Source organism: Drosophila eugracilis, unplaced genomic scaffold (genome assembly GCF_018153835.1).
Source record: "Drosophila eugracilis isolate 14026-0451.02 unplaced genomic scaffold, ASM1815383v1 contig_1197, whole genome shotgun sequence".
Taxonomy (NCBI): domain Eukaryota; kingdom Metazoa; phylum Arthropoda; class Insecta; order Diptera; family Drosophilidae; genus Drosophila; species Drosophila eugracilis.
In genome coordinates, this window is record NW_024571981.1 from 268559 (window position 1) to 287308 (window position 18750).

At 43.7% G+C, this 18750-nt stretch overlaps 4 protein-coding genes across 4 annotated transcripts; 1 reads left to right on the plus strand and 3 right to left on the minus strand.

Annotated features, from left to right (window-relative positions):
* Positions 1 to 276: 276 nt before the first annotated feature.
* On the minus strand, positions 277 to 780 carry LOC108102554 (zinc finger HIT domain-containing protein 1). The gene has a single exon (XM_017207625.2). It carries the CDS (start codon positions 778 to 780, stop codon positions 325 to 327), a length of 456 nt encoding a protein of 151 aa, XP_017063114.1. The 3' UTR covers positions 277 to 324.
* LOC108102555 (general transcription factor IIH subunit 5) lies at positions 722 to 1199 on the minus strand. The gene is made up of 2 exons (XM_017207626.1): positions 1069 to 1199; positions 722 to 1016 (listed from the first exon to the last, which is right to left on the minus strand). Exons 1-2 carry the CDS (start codon positions 1101 to 1103, stop codon positions 830 to 832), a joined length of 222 nt encoding a protein of 73 aa, XP_017063115.1. The 5' UTR covers positions 1104 to 1199; the 3' UTR covers positions 722 to 829.
* A 266-nt stretch (positions 1200 to 1465) lies between these two features.
* Positions 1466 to 2350, plus strand: LOC108102553 (thioredoxin reductase-like selenoprotein T homolog CG3887). The gene is made up of 2 exons (XM_017207624.2): positions 1466 to 1712; positions 1788 to 2350. The coding sequence occupies exons 1-2, from the start codon at positions 1567 to 1569 to the stop codon at positions 2236 to 2238; spliced, it is 597 nt and encodes a 198-aa protein (XP_017063113.1). The 5' UTR covers positions 1466 to 1566; the 3' UTR covers positions 2239 to 2350.
* A 363-nt stretch (positions 2351 to 2713) lies between these two features.
* Positions 2714 to 18509, minus strand: LOC108102598 (collagen alpha-5(IV) chain). Its single transcript, XM_017207702.2, is given in 10 exon segments — positions 2714 to 3772; positions 3836 to 4059; positions 4153 to 4267; positions 4336 to 5180; positions 5182 to 6254; positions 6346 to 8959; positions 9029 to 9073; positions 9137 to 9319; positions 18081 to 18279; positions 18412 to 18509. Coding segments are annotated over 9 exon segments (5496 nt in total). The 5' UTR covers positions 18171 to 18279; positions 18412 to 18509; the 3' UTR covers positions 2714 to 3465.
* Between the last annotated feature and the right edge of the window lie 241 nt (positions 18510 to 18750).

Here is an 18750-nt window from a genome sequence, read left to right on the forward strand (position 1 = left end):
ACCTAAATTATTCCTAAAAGACGCCAATAAAAATCCCATTGTTAGCCATGTTATACACCTAGGTTTTCGCTTGTGCTTAATTTAGCCGTGTTATGAACCAAGAAGTTTATTCGTTAGACACATTGGCTATAAAAAGCTAAACATCCTCGATAAATAATTTGAAAATTTTTATATCGCTAAATGCATGGATGGAAAAATGTTTGCTTTATGAAACTTGCACTTTTATGGTTGATAATTTTAAAACCACAATACAAAAACAACAGGACGTTTAAAATCTTCAGTTACTTCTAGGATTTGATTTATTAGCTAAAATTACAACCATTTTCAGGCGGTCCACTTGAGGCATCGGGTATCCTGATGGGTTTTGAGACACTTTACTCGACAGTACCGCGTTCCGCAAGCGGTGCACGAATAAAGTGAGAAGTTGCCGCAAACGGCGCAAAAATGTCGGATGGGCTTCTGAGGAGGCGGAGCCGAGACGGTCTCGTAGTTGGGCCGCTTGTCCTTGTCCTCCTCGAGTAGCTGCTGGAAGTTTTTGCGATACTTGGCCCGGAAATACTCGGCGCCCTTGCGTTTGCTCTTCTTCTCCTTACCGGTCTTTAGATTGTCCTGGAATTTCGGCAACTTCTTTGACATGACCAGGTCAGCGTGGGGGTCATCATGGAAGTTGTCCTGCTCCAGGGCTTCCAAAGCTTTGCGGGCACGTCTTTGGCGCGCTGTGTTATCCAAAACACGCTTTTTTTCAGCATCCTTTATGCGATTGGACTCGCGACCCGTCATGGTTGTTTTTTGTTTTTAGTTATTATATTTTATTTATTTAGGGGATTTTCTAAGCGTCCTTATCGTGTAACGGGAAGCTTATGCGATCCATTAAATCATCCACTCTCGCCTGGAGTACTTCCACAATGTCCGTGGAGATAAACAAATGGTTTTCGTCCAGATCCTGGATAATAAATTTGCGACCAAGAGCCAGTTTTTCGTCCAAGTGCAGCAGGAATTGTTTCATAGCAGGATCACTGGTGGGTACAGTGTAAATAAGGAAATTTAAGCATATATCAGATAACTTACCACTCCACCAGCACTCCTTTCATAACATTTACCATGTTGCAAGCATTTGTTTGCTGAAAATAATAAACAATTTTAATTTGTCTATCTTTTCAGACCTACACGCCGTAACTGCACTCACAGCGAAACGGTAACACAGAGATGGAAGAAAAGAGAATATATCGATGTTTATAAAATGTAATATAAGCTATCTATGCAAAAACTGTTATATACCAAATTGAATCAAATAAATTTGGATTATTTTGGTTTTGTGGAACTGTAGTTACAATATTTTCTTGTTGGTTTCGATAGGCATTAATAAGAAAAGGATTTGAGTTAACTTTTGATAACCATCCCCAAAATATATAAATGGTTTTCAGCCCTATCAGTGGCAGTCACAGTGAAACGAAAACACTAAGAGCGGGGGCATTTGCCAGTCACACTGACAAACACTGAAGCAAAAAGTGTGAGCAAATATTGAATTCCAAAATTCGTTCAAGAAAAATAGGGCCATAAGACGCAATGGAAGCTCTGAACGGAAGGAATATGGCCCTGCTGGTGCTCTGTCTGTGTGCTGTATATGCCCTGGTGGTCGCCGAAGGAGAGAAGGAGATACCGGCCACGAAATTTGGACAGAACATAGCGCCGACAATGACTTTTCTTTACTGGTGAGTTGATGCGGGGTAATTAACATAATAGATAAGTCTGACGTATGTGTCTCTTTCTCTTCCCCTGTGGAATAGCTACTCCTGCGGCTATCGCAAGGCCTTCGAGGACTATGTGGGCTTGCTGGGCGAGAAGTATCCTCAGATCCAAGTCCACGGCGGCAATTACGATCCGCCGGGTCTGAACTATTATCTCTCGAAATTGATATTTGCTTTAAAGATCGTCATTATTGTGTCAGTGGTCAGTGCGGTCAGTCCGTTTACATTCCTCGGACTGAATACGCCCAGTTGGTGGAGTCACTTGCAGGCAAACAAAATATACGCCTGCATGATGATATTCTTTCTGGGCAACATGCTTGAGGGGCAGTTTATCTCATCCGGTGCCTTTGAAATAACCCTTAACGATGTGCCCGTTTGGTCGAAACTACAGACGGGACGCTTTCCTTCGCCGGAAGTCCTTTTCCAGATCATCGACAATCATCTGCAGTTTACTGAAAAAGTGCAGGAGAACCCGGATTTTGTTAAATAATAGCAGCAGGCGGATCGGAAGGCAAGGCGGGAACAGCAGTCGGAAAACACCAAAACAGCCGCGGAAGAGGATTCCCGGCGCTGAACCTATCTTAAACTTAAGCTTCTGTTCTGATATGACCTACTTAGCTGTATCTATGTTTCCACCCCAACTTTAGCCTACTGTACGCCACCTGTATCATTGTATTCGATAAGAAACCGGACAGATAAACTGGGGTACATCGCGAGATTACATGCTTGGCTCTATAAAGATGTACCCAGTCTATAGCCTTTACGGGATTACTTGTTAGTGGGGGAGCAATTAATTATAAATGGATATGTGAAACTTTTTTCAAATTGTAATAAAAATAAATTCGCTCGACAGTTTCAAAATTAAAATATTTTTCATTTGATAGCTATACTTTTAGTCCAATTAATGATTAAATGTTTTAATTAACATTATTAGATAATTGAAATCAAACAAAATTTCGTGTGCATTGGTTTTATGTGTTGTAAATTTTATTTATTAAAAAACTGGGTTTTGTTTTTGGTTTTGTTAAGTTTACAATAATCCCAACAGAGGCAAAAGATTTACTTTCGTTGCAGTGCAGGCAGTGGTTACTTTTCTCTTCCCTATTGTATTCATTTTTGGTATGTGCTATATCAAGTTTAGGTGTCCACGTAATTGGATTACATCTCCACGGAAAATGGCACTGTTCGGTGTTTTGTGTTTGCTTGTTTCATATGGGAACTAGGGGTTTGGGGTTGTTTTTGGATTTGGATCGTTATCGTTATCGTTGGTTGGATAGCAATAGACTTAAGACAAAAATTTAACTTCTACTTAGTATGAACTGCAATCTAGGGGGCGATGGTGTCCTCACGAGGGCGTCTGTTGTACGGGCGTGTGTTGCCTCCATTACGAGCGTACTCGTTGTAGGTCTGCAGATTGCTCGGACGACGTCCCTGCTGGTATCTTCCATTCAAATAGTTGGCTGGAGCTTCAGCAGTTGAGTACGGCTGTCGTCGTGGATCGTTGGTGCGGGCAACCGAAGGGTAATTTACAGGATTGCGTGGATCTGAGCTCCAGCTAGAGCTAGAGGACCAGCCAGCGTTTGATCCGGGATGGGATCCTGCATTTGAGCCGGTAGACCAACCAGCATTTGAGCCAGGATATCCTCTTGCATTGGAGCCCGAAGACCACGCAGCGTTAGATCCCGGGTTGGAACCAGAAACGGATCCGGAAGACCAGCTAGATCTTCGGATTGGAGCCTGCAGCGGAACCGGAAGACCAGCTAGATCTCGAATTGGATCCTGGAACGGAGCCGGAAGTCCAGCTAGACCCAGAATTGGGTCTCGATTGACCGCCAGCGTTCCAGCCTGCTCCAGCATTGGATTGCGAGCCAGGCCTTGAAGCGCTGTTAGCTGACCAACCAGCCCTGTAGTTAAAGCTCGTATCCGAATCAGATTCATCAGAGCCTGCTGACGATCCCGAAGACCATGAGGATGCCGTATTACGGGGAACAAAGGTGTTACCACGTCGACGACAAACCGTGCACCTGTTAAAAATGGCAAGTTAAGTTTACCATTTGTCTAGAATATTTTTACCTAGCTTGACCCACCTGCTGACTTTGCTGGTTAAATCTGCTTTAAGCGTCTGCTGGCGTGGCTGCACAAATTGATCTTGCTCTTCGATTACGGATAACCAGAAGGAGGCTAACGCATCGTAGTAGTTGCAGCGTCCGTGACCATGGCACTCGATCACCGGCTGGGCGCGGAACTCCTCCAGACAGGAGCCCGGGGAGACGAGACTCTGTCCAACGCCTCCAACGTTGTCCAGGGTGGTCTACAAATGGAGTTATGCAAGACGGGTTAGGCAAGAAATATAGAAAAAGAAGAAACAAGGTATGTATATATGTAAATATATATTATAACCTACCATAAAGTAACTGTAGCCGGTCCACATCTCCTCCCAGCCACCAGGGCATTCTGGAATGGACATGGATTGCGAGTGTAGGGCAATGATCCTGGTCGTGGTCTCGCACACAACGCAACTGAGGAAAAACAATGATAATTGTTGGGGGTGTCGAATAATTTCAGAAAACTGTTAGGTATTCCTTACCGTGAAATGTACTTAATGAGGTCTCTGCCCTGGATGGGAGTCATGGTCATGGGCATGGGCTCGGCTGTGGACAGCCACAGACTGTCGTCATTGTTCTGGGCAAAGTGGCACACGTTCGTCACATCACACAACATGTACGGCATGGTGGTGAAACGCATTAAGCAAGATCCGGACTGACCAAGATCCTGACCAACCGCTCTGCTGGCGGCCACATTGCCAGACAAGGAGTAACCCTCCCACAACAGATTCGTGTTGGCCGGACACTGAGGAACCTGAACTGACTGCGAGTGCCTGGCAAAAATGAATCCACGGCTCTTGGGCGCTGGTGGTGCTGGTGCTGGGTCACCCTGTGGTCCAGGAAGACCACGGAGTCCAGGAGCTCCGGTCAAACCAATTTCACCTTTGTCACCACGTTGTCCCTGAGGTCCGTCAGCTCCAGTGTAGCCTACTTCACCTTGGTCACCGCGATATCCGGCAAACCCTCTCTGTCCTTGGAATCCTTCAAATCCTGGTTGTCCGGGTTCGCCCTCCTCACCCTTGAACCCATTAATTCCAGGCTCACCGCGATCTCCTTGACGGGCTGCCGAGTACGGATAGGTCACACCCGGCTGACCCTTTGGGCCAACGAGTCCATCCATGCCATCAATACCGCTCCAGCCTACGTCGCCAGTGGGTCCCCGTGGACCCCGAGCTCCCACTCGGCCATTTTGACCCGGGATTCCAGGATATCCTTGCTCACCCTTTTGACCATTCCAGCCTTGGGCACCTTGGTAGCCGATATCTCCGATGTCGCCCTGTCTGCCAACTATGGCATATCCAGATTCACCCTGTAAGCCCTGTCGGCCCTATGTCTCCCTGCTCTCCCTTTGGTCCAATTAGGCCATGTCGACCACTGTGTCCACGCGCTCCGGGATATCCAGTATCTCCCTGTGGACCGGGCGGGCCCACGATCTCTGCTCCTCTGTGTCCAATAGCACCGTTTGCACCATTTTCTCCTGGTGGTCCTGGCGCTCCCTTTTGTCCAGCATATCCGCGACGACCTGCTCGTCCATCTAACCCAGCATCGCCTTGGTCGCCTTGCTCGGATTTCAGTGCTACTCCGGGGAAGCCTTGAGGTCCTTGGTCGCCTTGTTGGCCCTTTAATCCAGGCACTCCATCGAAACCCAACTCTCCTGCGTAGCCAATCTCGCCCTGTTCTCCCTTGGCGCCTACAGCTCCGATGTAGCCAATTGGTCCGACATCACCTGTGGCGCCTCGTTCACCCTGGATTCCTCGATCACCGGTAAAGCCGCGATAAACGTGACGTTCCTCCAGATTCAGCACGCGACCTGGATAACCCACTTCACCTTCGTCTCCTTGGGCACCCTGATCTCCTTGCACACCAACGAATCCTCTAGGCCCTTGATCACCAGCCTCTCCAGTCAGTCCATCGACGCCATCAACTCCTCTCTCACCCTGTGGACCTTTGGGTCCTTCGGGTCCAATTTCGCCAGTGTTGCCTTTACGACCCTGAGCTCCATTGCGTCCACGATAGCCGTCTAATCCCTGATCTCCAGCCTCACCTTTCAGACCTTGTGCACCGGCGAGACCTCGATCACCACGCTGACCCTTTAGTCCATAACGGCCATGAATTCCATCGAGTCCAGGATTTCCCACTTCTCCCTTTTGGCCAGCAGCTCCGTCAAATGCCACTGGTGAATCGCCAGTGGGTCCACGCTGCCCCTTCTGTCCGCGGGCTCCAGTATAGCCGATTGGTCCAGTCAAGCCGGATTCACCGTTTTCACCTTTAATGCCACTGTAGGCAGCCACGCCCTTAAGACCTGGTCGTCCCGTGAATCCAATATCTCCAGATTCGCCCTTGCGCCCTGGAGTACCATTAGCTCCGGGATAGCCGTCAGGCCCATTTTCACCAGAGAGACCTATGTGTAAGAATACGGCATCGTAGGTAATTTAATTGGTTCTTTGACATGATTTGGCTTTAAGTAGAAGAGAGATAAAAAGTCCACCTACCTTTGGGTCCGAAATCTCCTGTGGGACCACGAGGACCTATGTCACCTTGCCGTCCATTTTGGCCAATTTCACCACGTTCTCCGATCTCGCCGACCATGCCAGGAAGTCCAGAGATGCCAGGGCCACCAGGAAGGCCTTGCCGACCTGGACTGCCAAGGAGTCCACGGCGACCAGAGTAGCCGATGTTACCCTTGGCTCCGTTTTGTCCATTCTGTCCCAGCCAACCCTCCTCACCCTTTTGGCCCTTTATGCCGTGCGGAGCCTGACGTCCATTTCGGCCAGGCTCACCCTTAGGTCCGATCGGACCAAATCGGTAGTCGCCGCGTTGACCCTTATTACCGGGCAGGCCTGTTAGTCCAATATTTCCAACGGGTCCTATCTCGCCCTTCACTCCCTTAGGTCCTGGACGTCCAGATGGTCCGTACTGGCCTACGCTGCCAACATCACCGGGAAGGCCCTTAATACCAGGTTGACCAGGGCTACCTATTTCACCCGGGAGCACCTCTTGACCTGGTATACCTCGTTGTCCCTTGTATCCGACGTTGCCATCCACACCCGGCTCACCATCCAAGCCGGGTAGACCGGGTGCTCCTTGGGGCCCGTAATCGCCTGTCTGGCCAGGATAACCCTTGGCACCGATAGCTCCGGGAAAAGATTTGCCGGCTGGTCCCCGGTCACCAGTTTCGCCGGGAAGTCCGATATCTCCGCGCGGACCTTTAAGTCCCTTTTCACCGGGCAGACCAGGGTAACCTTTGTCGCCACGATCTCCTAAGTTGTTAAAGATTTCACCTGGTTTCGGCTCACCCTTGACACCCTTAAATCCTTTAACTCCGTGATCACCGCGTTCTCCTTTACGACCGTTGTAGCCCCGCTCACCAATTAAGTAAAATTTGGATTGGGCGGATGCATTTTTTCCGGGGGCGCCATCTCGTCCATCGCGTCCTGCTATACCATCGCGTCCCGGGATACCGGCATCGCCGTACTCTCCACGCTGGCCAGTCTCACCACGTGCACCTTGAATACCGTCGTAACCATCTTGTCCTTGGTCACCCTCCAACCCCTGCTCTCCACGACGTCCGTTGTCGCCATCATCACCTTGCTCTCCCTTTACTTGGGCACCGACTACATGCACTATTCCTTTTGGGCCGGGTGCTCCAACTTTACCTTGTTCGCCGGGAATACCTGGATTTCCTGGCAGACCTTTATGGCCTGCCCTACCCGGAAAGCCTTGCAATCCTCTATCGCCACGTGGTCCTGTTAGGCCGTTAGCTCCACGGTTACCGAAACTTCCAGGATATCCAGTGTCACCCTCCTGGCCACGAGGTCCACGGGGCCCAGCATTACAGACCGGGCAGTCGTCGCCGCGCAATCCCTTGTCACCGGGCAGACCACGTAATCCATTTCTACCATCGTCACCAGGACGTCCGCGGAATCCGGGAGGTCCCTGGGATCCAGGAGGACCAACGATGTTGAAACCCTCGCCGGGCAAACCTTTGTCACCGGGCAATCCGACTTCTCCGCGATCACCTCGATAACCATCCTTGCCGGGAATTCCATTAAGACCAGGTTCGCCCTTGGGTCCAATCAAATTTTCACCAGGCTCGCCATGTAGTCCATATCGGCCAGGAAGACCAGCTTCACCGGGAGGACCCTGGGGTCCTGGGGGGCCAATGAATCCGTAGTCACCGGGCTCACCGCGTTCACTGCGCCCGGGCGGGCCTCGATTGCCGCTCAATCCAGGCTCACCTGACAGTCCAGCGGGACCGAAGGGTCCGCGACGTCCTGGCTTGCCGGGCAAACCTGATGGACCAAGTTCTCCTGGTGCTCCAATGTCTCCTTGTGATCCTATGGGTCCCGGCAGCGACTGACTTAGACTCGGATCGTAAATTCCAGGGGGGCCAGGAGGTCCTTGAATTCCAGGAGTACCAGCAAAACCATCTTCACCCCGTTCTCCTGGGGTTCCTTCTAATCCATCAGCTCCAGTCCATCCTGGTGCACCTTTCACGCCCTTGTCTCCATACCTGCCGGGCTCTCCATCCTTTCCGGGCTTGCCACGCTCGCCGGGCCCTCCGATCTCGCCTCTTGCTCCAGGAAGACCATTACGACCGGTGGCACCTTGTTCGCCAGTCGGTCCATCTGGTCCCTGGTCACCCTGAGGACCAACGAATCCTTTGAAGCCCTTCAAGGAAACATCTTTTTTTTGGGCCTCTGTAAAGCTACTGCCAGATTCACCCTTCTCACCGGGAGGACCTATCAAGGAATACGGAAGCTCCGATACCGCTCCAGTGTCACCCGCTGGTCCTTTGAATCCGGGGTCTCCCTTCTCACCGGTCTGGCCAGCGTATCCAGTGTCACCCTTAGCACCGCGTTCACCATCAAATCCAGGCGGGCCCTGGCTACCAGGCAGTCCGCTCTCGCCCCGATTACCTTTGGTACCCTTGGAGTTGATGCCGCCCTCGCCTGCTTCTCCGGGAGGACCCTGTTGACCAGACTTTCCTGGCGGGCCTCGCGGTCCATTAGAGCCAGGATCTCCGCCTTTTCCCTGCGCCCCAGGCCTTCCGTCGCAGCCATCTATTCCCCGGGGTCCTTGTGTTCCCGGCTCGCCGGTTTTACCCTAAATGGACATCCAAATTGCAGGATTAACTGATCCTTCAGTATCTATTTAATTATTATATTAACTTACCATAATTCCAGGGTATCCAGTTTCGCCTCTAAGTCCAATCTCACCCTAAACAAGAACTTGTTAATCGGAAAACATAATTTTGGTAAAGTTAAAAATATAATATCTTACGCGATGTCCTTTCTCGCCTTGTTCGCCGTATTCGCCAACATCTCCTTTCTCTCCGATTGGTCCTGCCCGTCCAAATGGTCCTACTTCTCCGGCAGGACCTTCCAAACCGGGAACTCCAATGGGTCCTGGGGCACCGGCTCGTCCCTTTATGCCCTTGCAGTCACATATCGTTGTGTTACATATCTGCAATGTGGCATAAACATTTATCAGTCAGTCGGGGAAGATTACTAATCGAATTTGTATACAATAGGAAACCAGGGAGGAGTACGTATGTATATATATAACTGGTCTTCATTGCCCCTGATTGGAACTCTCATTTAGGTAATCGAAGATGTCAGAATAAATTCGTTTTATATTCTAAATGCCAGTCTGTTCCATATACTGATGGAAAGTTCTAGGAAACAGCTTAAAGTTTGCCTTTAAGGCATGTTCTTATAAATTTAAGTCAGAATTTGTAAATTTGTCTTTAAACAAGTTGGTTGTAGCGTGATTAATTGGGTAATGTAACTACCTAGACATATACCTGCATTTCAGTTAGAAATTTAGGTCTCAGCTTAAGCTTAAAAGTTATATATGTAAATTAGTTAATAGGCTGATTTTTTATCAATTTAAAAACTCATAGTCAAATAATCGATTAAATGCTCATCTTAAGAAAATGACCTTCGATTCATGGGTCTTATGGTTGGCAGTTGTATGTTATAATTTTCCTTAAGAAAGCAAACCTCGACCCGCGCCTTAGCCAGAAAATCAACAATAATAAGTAGAGCTGCAACATTTTTCAGCTGCAGTTCGCAGCTTTAATTGCACAGTTTCCGTTTGCAATGAGATAATCTTCTATATGGGTACGTTTACTTTTGCCCAGTCAATTGAGCGAGTGCATAGAACACGCTCACTGAAGTTGAAAAAATGGAAAAGTGAAAATGGGAAAATGTGAGAGTGTGAGGAAGGGTAAAGGGGTAAACTTTTGCTGGATAGCTTTGGAGTGGGAGCGCTCCGCAGGCAGCGCATTTTTAACCCATTTAATGTGCATTTATTTATAAACAACAACAAGTGCAATTCGGTAAAAAGCCATTATCTGGAATATTTCAAATTATGAAATCACTTTGAAATCCATTTTTGAGGTAGGCTAAAGTTAAAGAAGAACACCTTTGTATATTACGTGTATTTATTGGCACATTTCTTGTGGCTTCCTCATTGATGTCAGCATAAACATCCTTAGTTTTCTACGTATTTATAGAATTGACATAATTTCATGTTGGTTAAATGTCCGAATTTATAGCCGCCTTCATTAAATGGAATTTCAGTGCTCGTTCAAGTTTTTCACTGACAGTTCCTCCAAAAAACAATTTAAGAATACAAAAACAAAAAGAAACTGCACACATGTTGCACGCATGTGTCGAGATTCTTTGCTTAAAATCTTAAAATCATTTTTTTTTATTTTGCATATGATATTTATGTTTAATTGTTTGCTGGCTGGAAAAATTAGTGTCAAATGTTTGGCAAATTCTGTTTTGGATTAACAAACAACACCTCCGATGACTAATGGAGAAGATGCAAGCGACTTCGCCAGAGTTCAAAGCCCCGGTACACATCCTCCCCAGATGAGTTCCCAGAAGTGAATCTGCTCGCAGGAGATCAAACCATCTGTTAACTAAATATTCACATCACCAAATCCCGAAACGAGAACGTTAAAGGTAAACAAGAACTGAAAGCTGAAAACTAGAAAAAATAAAATAAGACTTTTCGATGCGGTGAACCAAAAGATGTTGTGGTTCTGTTGCTTGTTTTTCAATTCTTTCAATTTTCTTCATCGCTGGCGAGCAAGTGAAAAATCCGAGAAAATGCAGATACTAAAATAAAATCTTAGACCGCCAGAGTACGGGGGTGCAGGTGCACAGATGCAATTGCACTCGATTTCTGGAAATTAGAAGCCAACAACTGTGAGAAACATCCAATGGCTGAAATCGTGCAATGATTGGACTTATAAAATTTCATTCCCAATCCAAATCAATGGGAAATTTCGATCAGTTCTTGGCTTCATTCAAGTCTTTCGTTTCACATCACACATTCTTTCAATCGAAATTTCTGAATAAGAAACCCAAAAATATCCAAAAGGAGACACCATCGAATTTCTTTCAATCAATTGCCAAATCTGAAACTTAAGGAATTCTTATCGGATAACATAAAAATATTATATATGTGAAGAAAGATATATATATATTTATATGTAAGTCAAACTGTGGAAATTGTTGCGGTAACACGTTCAAAAGTGACAGCACTGCAATTTCCTTGAACTTGACACTGGGCAAGGCAATATCTGTGTCGACTGCACATATGCTATATATATATGTATAAATATATATGCTATATACCCCGTCCATATATGGGCCACTTTTATTTGATTTTTTTGGATGGCACCACAGCCAGACAGAAAACGCACCACTAAGTGGCGTCGTCGTCGTCGTCGAGGGGAGAAGCCACTCGAATTTGGGGTAACGGGTGATCTGGCTATTCCGATGGCTGTTGCACTGTGCTTCTTTCACATACAAATAGCACTTGATTCCGCCGATGTCAGCAAAGGAGGCAGTGAGTCGGGTCGGGAATATATATGGCTGGGAATATTCACAAAATTAATAATCAAATTCCTGAATGGGCACGCGTGTCTGGAGGTTCAGCAGGTGTTGGGTATCCTCTTTATCAGGCAAACAGACAGAGGGACTTTAGTTACTTTTGTTTGTTAAATAGGTTTAGCTAGTTAAGCTAGTAAAAAATTCATTTTTAAATCTTTTTATAAAAAAGTTTTGGAGAATAAATTATAAAAGTGTAAGCTAGGATAGTTTAATCCTATTATCAGGGTATCCTTTCTTGTTAAAATTCTATCTGTTGCTCCACTGTAAGTGTAACTGTTAGTGCTAAGCGAAAGTCAGACCAAATCGGTGGACTATATACATCTATATGCCGACGTTCAGATGCGATTGTATGTCAGTGGCGCGCACTTAAGCGCATTTCAACATGTTAAAGCCAATTGTCCCAGTTGCCGATATTCTATCCCGTTCCCTCGTGCATCCAAGCCGAATGCATAGTTTAAGGTCAAAGAGAGGCCTCCACACACGGATCCAAAACCGAGATGTTATATCTGGCATATATCTGGCGCGACAATTGGGCACACCCACCCACGCTAATCGTTTGCCGGGCGGAAAGATTTATACTACATATGTATGTACATATAAATAATGAGCGGGGCATTCTTTGTTTAAGTGTTATGCATCTGGAAAAGCAAGTTTATTGGCCCGACACGTTCTGAATTTCTCGGCTCTGGGGTCCTGAGTATCTAATGACAATCCTCGGGTGCTAACTTTTCGTCTTTCCGTTGAAATGTAAGCGATACTGCCTAAAACTTTGACGATCATTTCGACGGACTGCAATTATTCAGGGAATGCAAAGCGCAGCGAAATGTCTTAAAAAGAGACAGAAACATTCGCTGGTGAGAGAGATAGCCAGAGAGTAAGCTGGGAGAGAAGCGTCTGGTAATCTTAGGTTTTCAAAGTTTGTGGCCTGGTCCGCCCGGATGTGGCATACAAAAAAAATAATTATAATTATCAGAATGTCACATATAAATCACAGCTGATAAGGCTAAGAGAACGGCATTAATTAAAACATTTAAATTTGGCATTAAATTATATTTCTTATATTATATATATGTATGTATATACTTATAATCCAAGAGGCGGTGGACAAAGGGGTTATCTGTCGCAGACACTGAAGCATCAATGAGAGTTCTTTGTTGCCAAGGGACAGCAAGAAAAGGAAGAGATGGTCTTATAACAAAAAGATCTTTTAAATAAAAAACACTTGACTATTTCATATATATCAATATATATAATTTTAGTCTACGTTTGAACTATTGCGATCGGGATATTTACTAAGTCTTACAGAGATAGACTTCTTGAGAATCCTTTTGTGCGTCATAAATGACCCAATTTTTCAAGTCAGTCAACACGCGCCATCAATCAACCGCATTTTCATTTTCATATTTATACATACAAACTTTATGGAGTGGGAATTTTGCACCAGTAGCAATAACAACAACAAATCTGTTGTTAAATGTGCATCATAAACGTTTAGAAAACTACATGCAACAATGGAAGGCACGGATACAAAGTGTTGTATCAGACCCAGAAGTGCTTACTAAAATTTATAACAATAAAGATATATGTTTGAGTAGTAAATATTGATGCACTTAAAAAGAGAATAGTTAAATATAATAACTAATAAACAAAATAATTACTATCTCATACAAAAAATGTTAATAGTTGTAGCCCAAAGACTAAGTTATAGTCAATAAATGACTTCAAACAATTCGTACTGATTCACATCCCATAAAAGTATTTCATTGACTAACTAACCTAGTTGCGATTACAAAAGTAGATATTGTGTGTCATTTGGCACACAAAACCCCCCATTTTGGATCCCAACTATAGGGTAGCATTATAAAAATCGTATATGGGCCAACATATGAGCAGCGTGTGATTGACATGAAAATGCTAGGCCCCCACACCCACTCACACTCACATTCATACGGAGCATAACATAATGGATGCACATCTGGACGGGCGCACTTGCAGCATGACATCATTTTGCTCCGGCTTGACATCATAACATATAGAAAAAGATGCAGGGAAATCTGCACTGCCACTGGCACATGGAGAACACCCACGCACTCCGTAAGCTTGCAAAAAAAAAGATGAAGATGTAGAAAACTAAGGCTGTTGGGCCTATTTAAGTGCCCGGTTACGGCATCATCGCACATAATTGTTTGGACACAAGCCTGACAGATGATAACTAATTGCCGTGCACTCAAATTAACATTGAAATTGATGGACAGCGGGCTGTCACAACTGAATATTCGCAACGATCGTCAATAAAGTGGCGATAAGGAAGCGCCAAATGATTGAATTTTTCCAGAGAACTGCACCTGTCCAAGAAACTGTGTTCTAAACTGATCTTTCATTGACTTCTTTTTCACGTAACAGATCCCAAGAAGTTTTTTATTTTAAAGGATATTATTATGTTTCATCTTTAACTTTATCTGTACCTTCTTTGCACTAAAAAATCATTATTTTAACGTTCAGTTTTTCCTTTAAAGTATCACTCAATTAAAAGTCACCCAGTTATAGATCGTTTTAAAATCATTTAGCCATTGGTCAACCATTTCAATTTCCTGCAAATAATTCAGACAATCAAAACTCTAGAAAGTTAACCAAGCAAATTAAAATGAATTTATTTTTAGCCATGACGCTAGATGTTTGCTGTCTGAAATGGAATCTCAGCAACGGGCACATCATACATTGTACGACTATATGCCATATAGTGTCTAAATATATGTATAGAATTTCAGATGCTCTGATGAATATCAATTTCATAAGCCAGTCCGTGCTGATAAGGCGGGAAGAAAAGGAGAACAACGAGCTGCAGTTATGAGACAGATGACTGATAACCCAATTTCATGAGCTTCTTCAACACTGGCTCTCATAAATAATCGTTTCAATTTACGAAATTCATTATACAGGCGGCTACTAAGTGGCCCCTCCCCATATCACTTATACGACATGCTGTCCATATCGTACACTCACACACACACACAGAGTTCGCATAATTTCCGCATTCAGTTGCAGATAAATAAATAATTGAGTCAAATTGAAATGCAACTCGCCAAACAATTCTACTCAAGCACGCAAATAAACTTCCACAAGGAGTCCAACAATGTGATGATGATCATTGTTGTCCGAGCCGAGCAGTTGCTTCTCTTGGGCGGTCTCCAGTTGGATCCCCATTTCGATCCCCATTTGGCCCCGCTCTGTCTGGCCGGCGGTGGTCAGTGATTTATGCCGTCATCGGGTCAGTTCAGACCGGGATCGTGTATAAACAAATTCTCAAAGAAATCGAAACTGAATAGCAAAAAAAGGATGCACTCCCACAAATAGGTTAAATAAGTTAATATTTTTTTTTAATTCTTATTTGTTAAAAAGTAAAGAAATATTCCTTAAATTTTATTTGAAAATTTAGTCTGCTATGTTTTAGTTTCTTTGAAAAAATTAGAATTTGTCGTGACATATTTTCTACATTACTAAATTGTTTTTCAAAGTGCACGTATGGAGTTTCTAAGACTTTGAACTGCATAAGCAGCCGCCACAGAAGCAACAAACAAACCACCAAGAACTTTCAATTCCAATTTGAAATGGTGCAGAACGTCAAAAGATTGCCGCCTACCCTTGCAGCCCCTTCTCCGGAATCCCATCATTCCAGTGATTCCCTAAGAGAACCCTTCACCGATCACTTGAGCTGCTAATTGTCGGAATCGAACGGCAGTTCTTTATACATATATATTTATAGCATAGCAAGTGCAGGAGAGAACAAAAAGGGGAAAGAGTGGGGGAGTGGGAGGAGCTACTGATAAAGGCCATTTATCAAAATTCATTCATGGAATGGAAAGCCTCAGTTGCATTCGTTGAGTTCAACTCTCTCTCTCGCTCTATCGTTCTCTCTTTGTTTGAAGCTGCTCTTAAATGAACGACTCTCTTTCTATTTTGCACAACGGAAAAGGAAATCATTTGTTCGGTTAATGTAGCGTCGAACTAGTTGCAAAACCCATTTTCAAAACAGTTTTAAGGCTACTGGTTGACAACAGTTAACTGGTTAAAAAGGTTTCTAATTTTCCTTAAACATGATGAATACTCTTTAAAATGGTATAAATTGTTCATGATCTTATAAAACAATTTAAACAATTTGACTTCAAACTAGGCAATAATAATTTTAGAAAACGTATTATTATTATAAATATTCTAATCTTAGCTGCTTAGAAAAATATAATTTATAATGTAAATTACATACAATGTTGCAAAAGTCTTAGATAGATCCCAGTTGTATTTGTAAACTAATCAATCAAAGGAAGTATGAATAAGTAATTACTAATCGTCATTTTTATGATTTAATTCAAGTATTGAAAAAAGAAAACCTAGCTGATAATGCATTAAAATGATTTCCTTATGAGCTATGTAAATAATGAAAAAATATATGTAGTTCCCTTAAAATGTACGTTTCGACTTAATTTTCTTATCGCTAAGCTTTTTGAAAATTATTGTGGTATCATAAAAAAAAACGTTGATATTATATCTACAATCAAATCAACTCCAATTAAAAATATTAATAATTTTTTCAAATAATTGTATATATCTTAGAACCCCACTTCGTAAAAGAGTAACTCGAACAACGGTAGCAAAACGAAGTCAAGTTTTTCAGCGCTTTGCGGTTAGTCTTCCAGCTGCAACCCACAAGACCTGGAAGCTCTCACTTGGAATCGGTGAGTTAGGGTCCCATGGCCCATGGCATTGACCACGTAACCGAGTGCGAAAAGAGCTGGGAATCAAATTACCAAAGTCGTCAAACGAGCTGCACACTTATGATGCCAAACACGTGAGCGCTGAGGACAGATCTAAACGAATCCGAGTGCAAAATCCTATACAGAAAATTATGGAAATCACTATTAAACGATGCCGGGGTAAAGGCAAAAAGTCAGGCCAAACCGATAGCCTCTGGACCAGCTGCTGGCGACACTTGCTTTAGTTCTATTTATTTCTAAATTCGAGTCTAGGAATCCATGTCGCAATCAGCGGAACATGCTATCAATGGCGTCAATGCCGCCAACATAGCAATAGGTCTAATTAAATGTCCAGTCGCAGCCTGATAAGCACCGAATGCCATCAAAAACTAGGTGCCGCCGGCATGTGCTCCATTTTTCATCCAAGCTTACGAAATCTCTTCTTTCCAAAATTCCATCACACCATCCCGTTGACCAGAAAGCCATTTAAATATAAGAAATTTGGTAGCCGACCAGTTCTTAAAGAAAATGGTGCATAGTTTTTGGGGCACCATGCTTGCTTGGTACTCAAATCAGGAAATGATTGGAATACTTTAAAGATAACATTTGTTTTTAAATTCAAATAATAACTAACATAACCAATTATCAACAAGAACCCTACATGTCATTGTCTTTTTTTAGAAATGGGTACAAAACGTTTTATTTTTGAGCTTTCTAATCTAAATCGTGCCCCATTTAGACAATGATTATAAACTAATTTTTGAATCTTAATCGCCAGCCGGAAACGTTCAATGGCGAATCCTAATAGGTATGCCAAAAAAACTGTCGAGTCCTCTAAATTGAAAGATTAGAGGGTTATCAATCGGCATTATCGCCAACCTTTTCACCTACTACATTAGGTTGCCAAAATAATTTAATGACATAATCCGTCCCTGGTGGCCGCTGGACTCTATTGAACCCCCGGAATCGGGAACGGACTTGCGGGATTATCTCTTGAAGTCAAAGAGTTTCCATGCCGGAAGTGTGAATGAATCAAAGAGTGCAATACTGCAGAATAACAATAACAATAGCTGCGATGATTAAGAGCCGAGCTGGGAGCTGACCTAATTTTAGTTGTTTATGGTTGATACCAAATGCAAGCCAAATCAATGCAGGCAGTTTGAAAACCATTGGGTTATTAATTTATATTCTTTTAATATATTTTTATTAAATATGTATAGTAGACAAAAATTTATGAAGTAATTTCTAACAAAATTGCTTGACACAGTTTGAGAAGCACTATAAATTATTCAACTGTAATGCGCAAAACTGTATATAGTTTGAGAAGCACTTTTAAGTAAAGCACTTTCACTAAATATTTTGAAATCATAATCAATATATTGATTTGGTGATTTTAAATTTAATTTTAAATTATTTAAAAATTTAATGAATTTTTTTAAGTTTTCTACAAAAGATCTAAAACTTTAAAAAGGTTTAGGGTTTATTTACCCTTTATTTATTTTTTACTTGTATTTATATTGCTAAAGGATTAAAACAGCTTAGTTCAAGCCCATAGTTTGAACTTACCTTATCTGCCAAGGTCACAGAAACAAGGCTGCCAAATAGATAAACGGCGCTTAGCAGACCCAAGAGATGCCTTAGATCTCTGGGTAACATCTTCGGTGGGTCCTTTCGTCCTATCCGCAATATAATTATGTCTCACTCTGGCGAACTTTATATCTATCTGCCTCTTTCTCTTTCTCTGTCGCCTAAAACACACACGAAACTGCCAACGAAATAAACATAAAGTTAGAATTGTTAAGAATTTTCGATTTTTAAAATCTTCTTTAAAAAACCGACATAAGCGATTGTAAATATATTAAAGAATTGAATTTTCGGAAAAGTGAGGAAAACTAACAGAAAACGCTGATTTGCTGCTGCTGCGATCGTCGGGCACAGCACTCTCCCCACATGTGGAGATCGTCAAGCGTTCGAAGTATTACTAAACACGAGCCCCGCCAAAGCGATTCGAATTCTTCGTCCGACTTCGGTCGGCGCGATCATCGGCACTCGGAAAAGTTCGGGCGTGGGTTCGGCTTTTGGCCACCAATACCACGGCAAATTGGAGCTATCGTGGTGTGTGTGCAGTTGATGGAACCGTTGAGCCGTATTTGTAGTCTAAGCAGCAGGCACAGGCCAGGGACAGGCCCGGATGGGTGTAGGTTTCGATGTAGATGTGGCTTTGGCTATATGGTAT

Coding starts and splice junctions, on each gene's coding strand:
- LOC108102553 (XM_017207624.2), top strand. CDS start 1,567: ATGGAAGCTCTGAACGGAAGGAATATGGCCCTGCTGGTGCTCTGTCTG. Junction 1,713..1,787: donor ACAATGACTTTTCTTTACTG/GTGAGTTGATGC, acceptor CCTGTGGAATAG/CTACTCCTGCGGCTATCGCA.
- LOC108102554 (XM_017207625.2), bottom strand. CDS start 780: ATGACGGGTCGCGAGTCCAATCGCATAAAGGATGCTGAAAAAAAGCGT.
- LOC108102555 (XM_017207626.1), bottom strand. CDS start 1,103: ATGGTAAATGTTATGAAAGGAGTGCTGGTGGAGTG. Junction 1,017..1,068: donor AAAGGAGTGCTGGTGGAGTG/GTAAGTTATCTG, acceptor TGTACCCACCAG/TGATCCTGCTATGAAACAAT.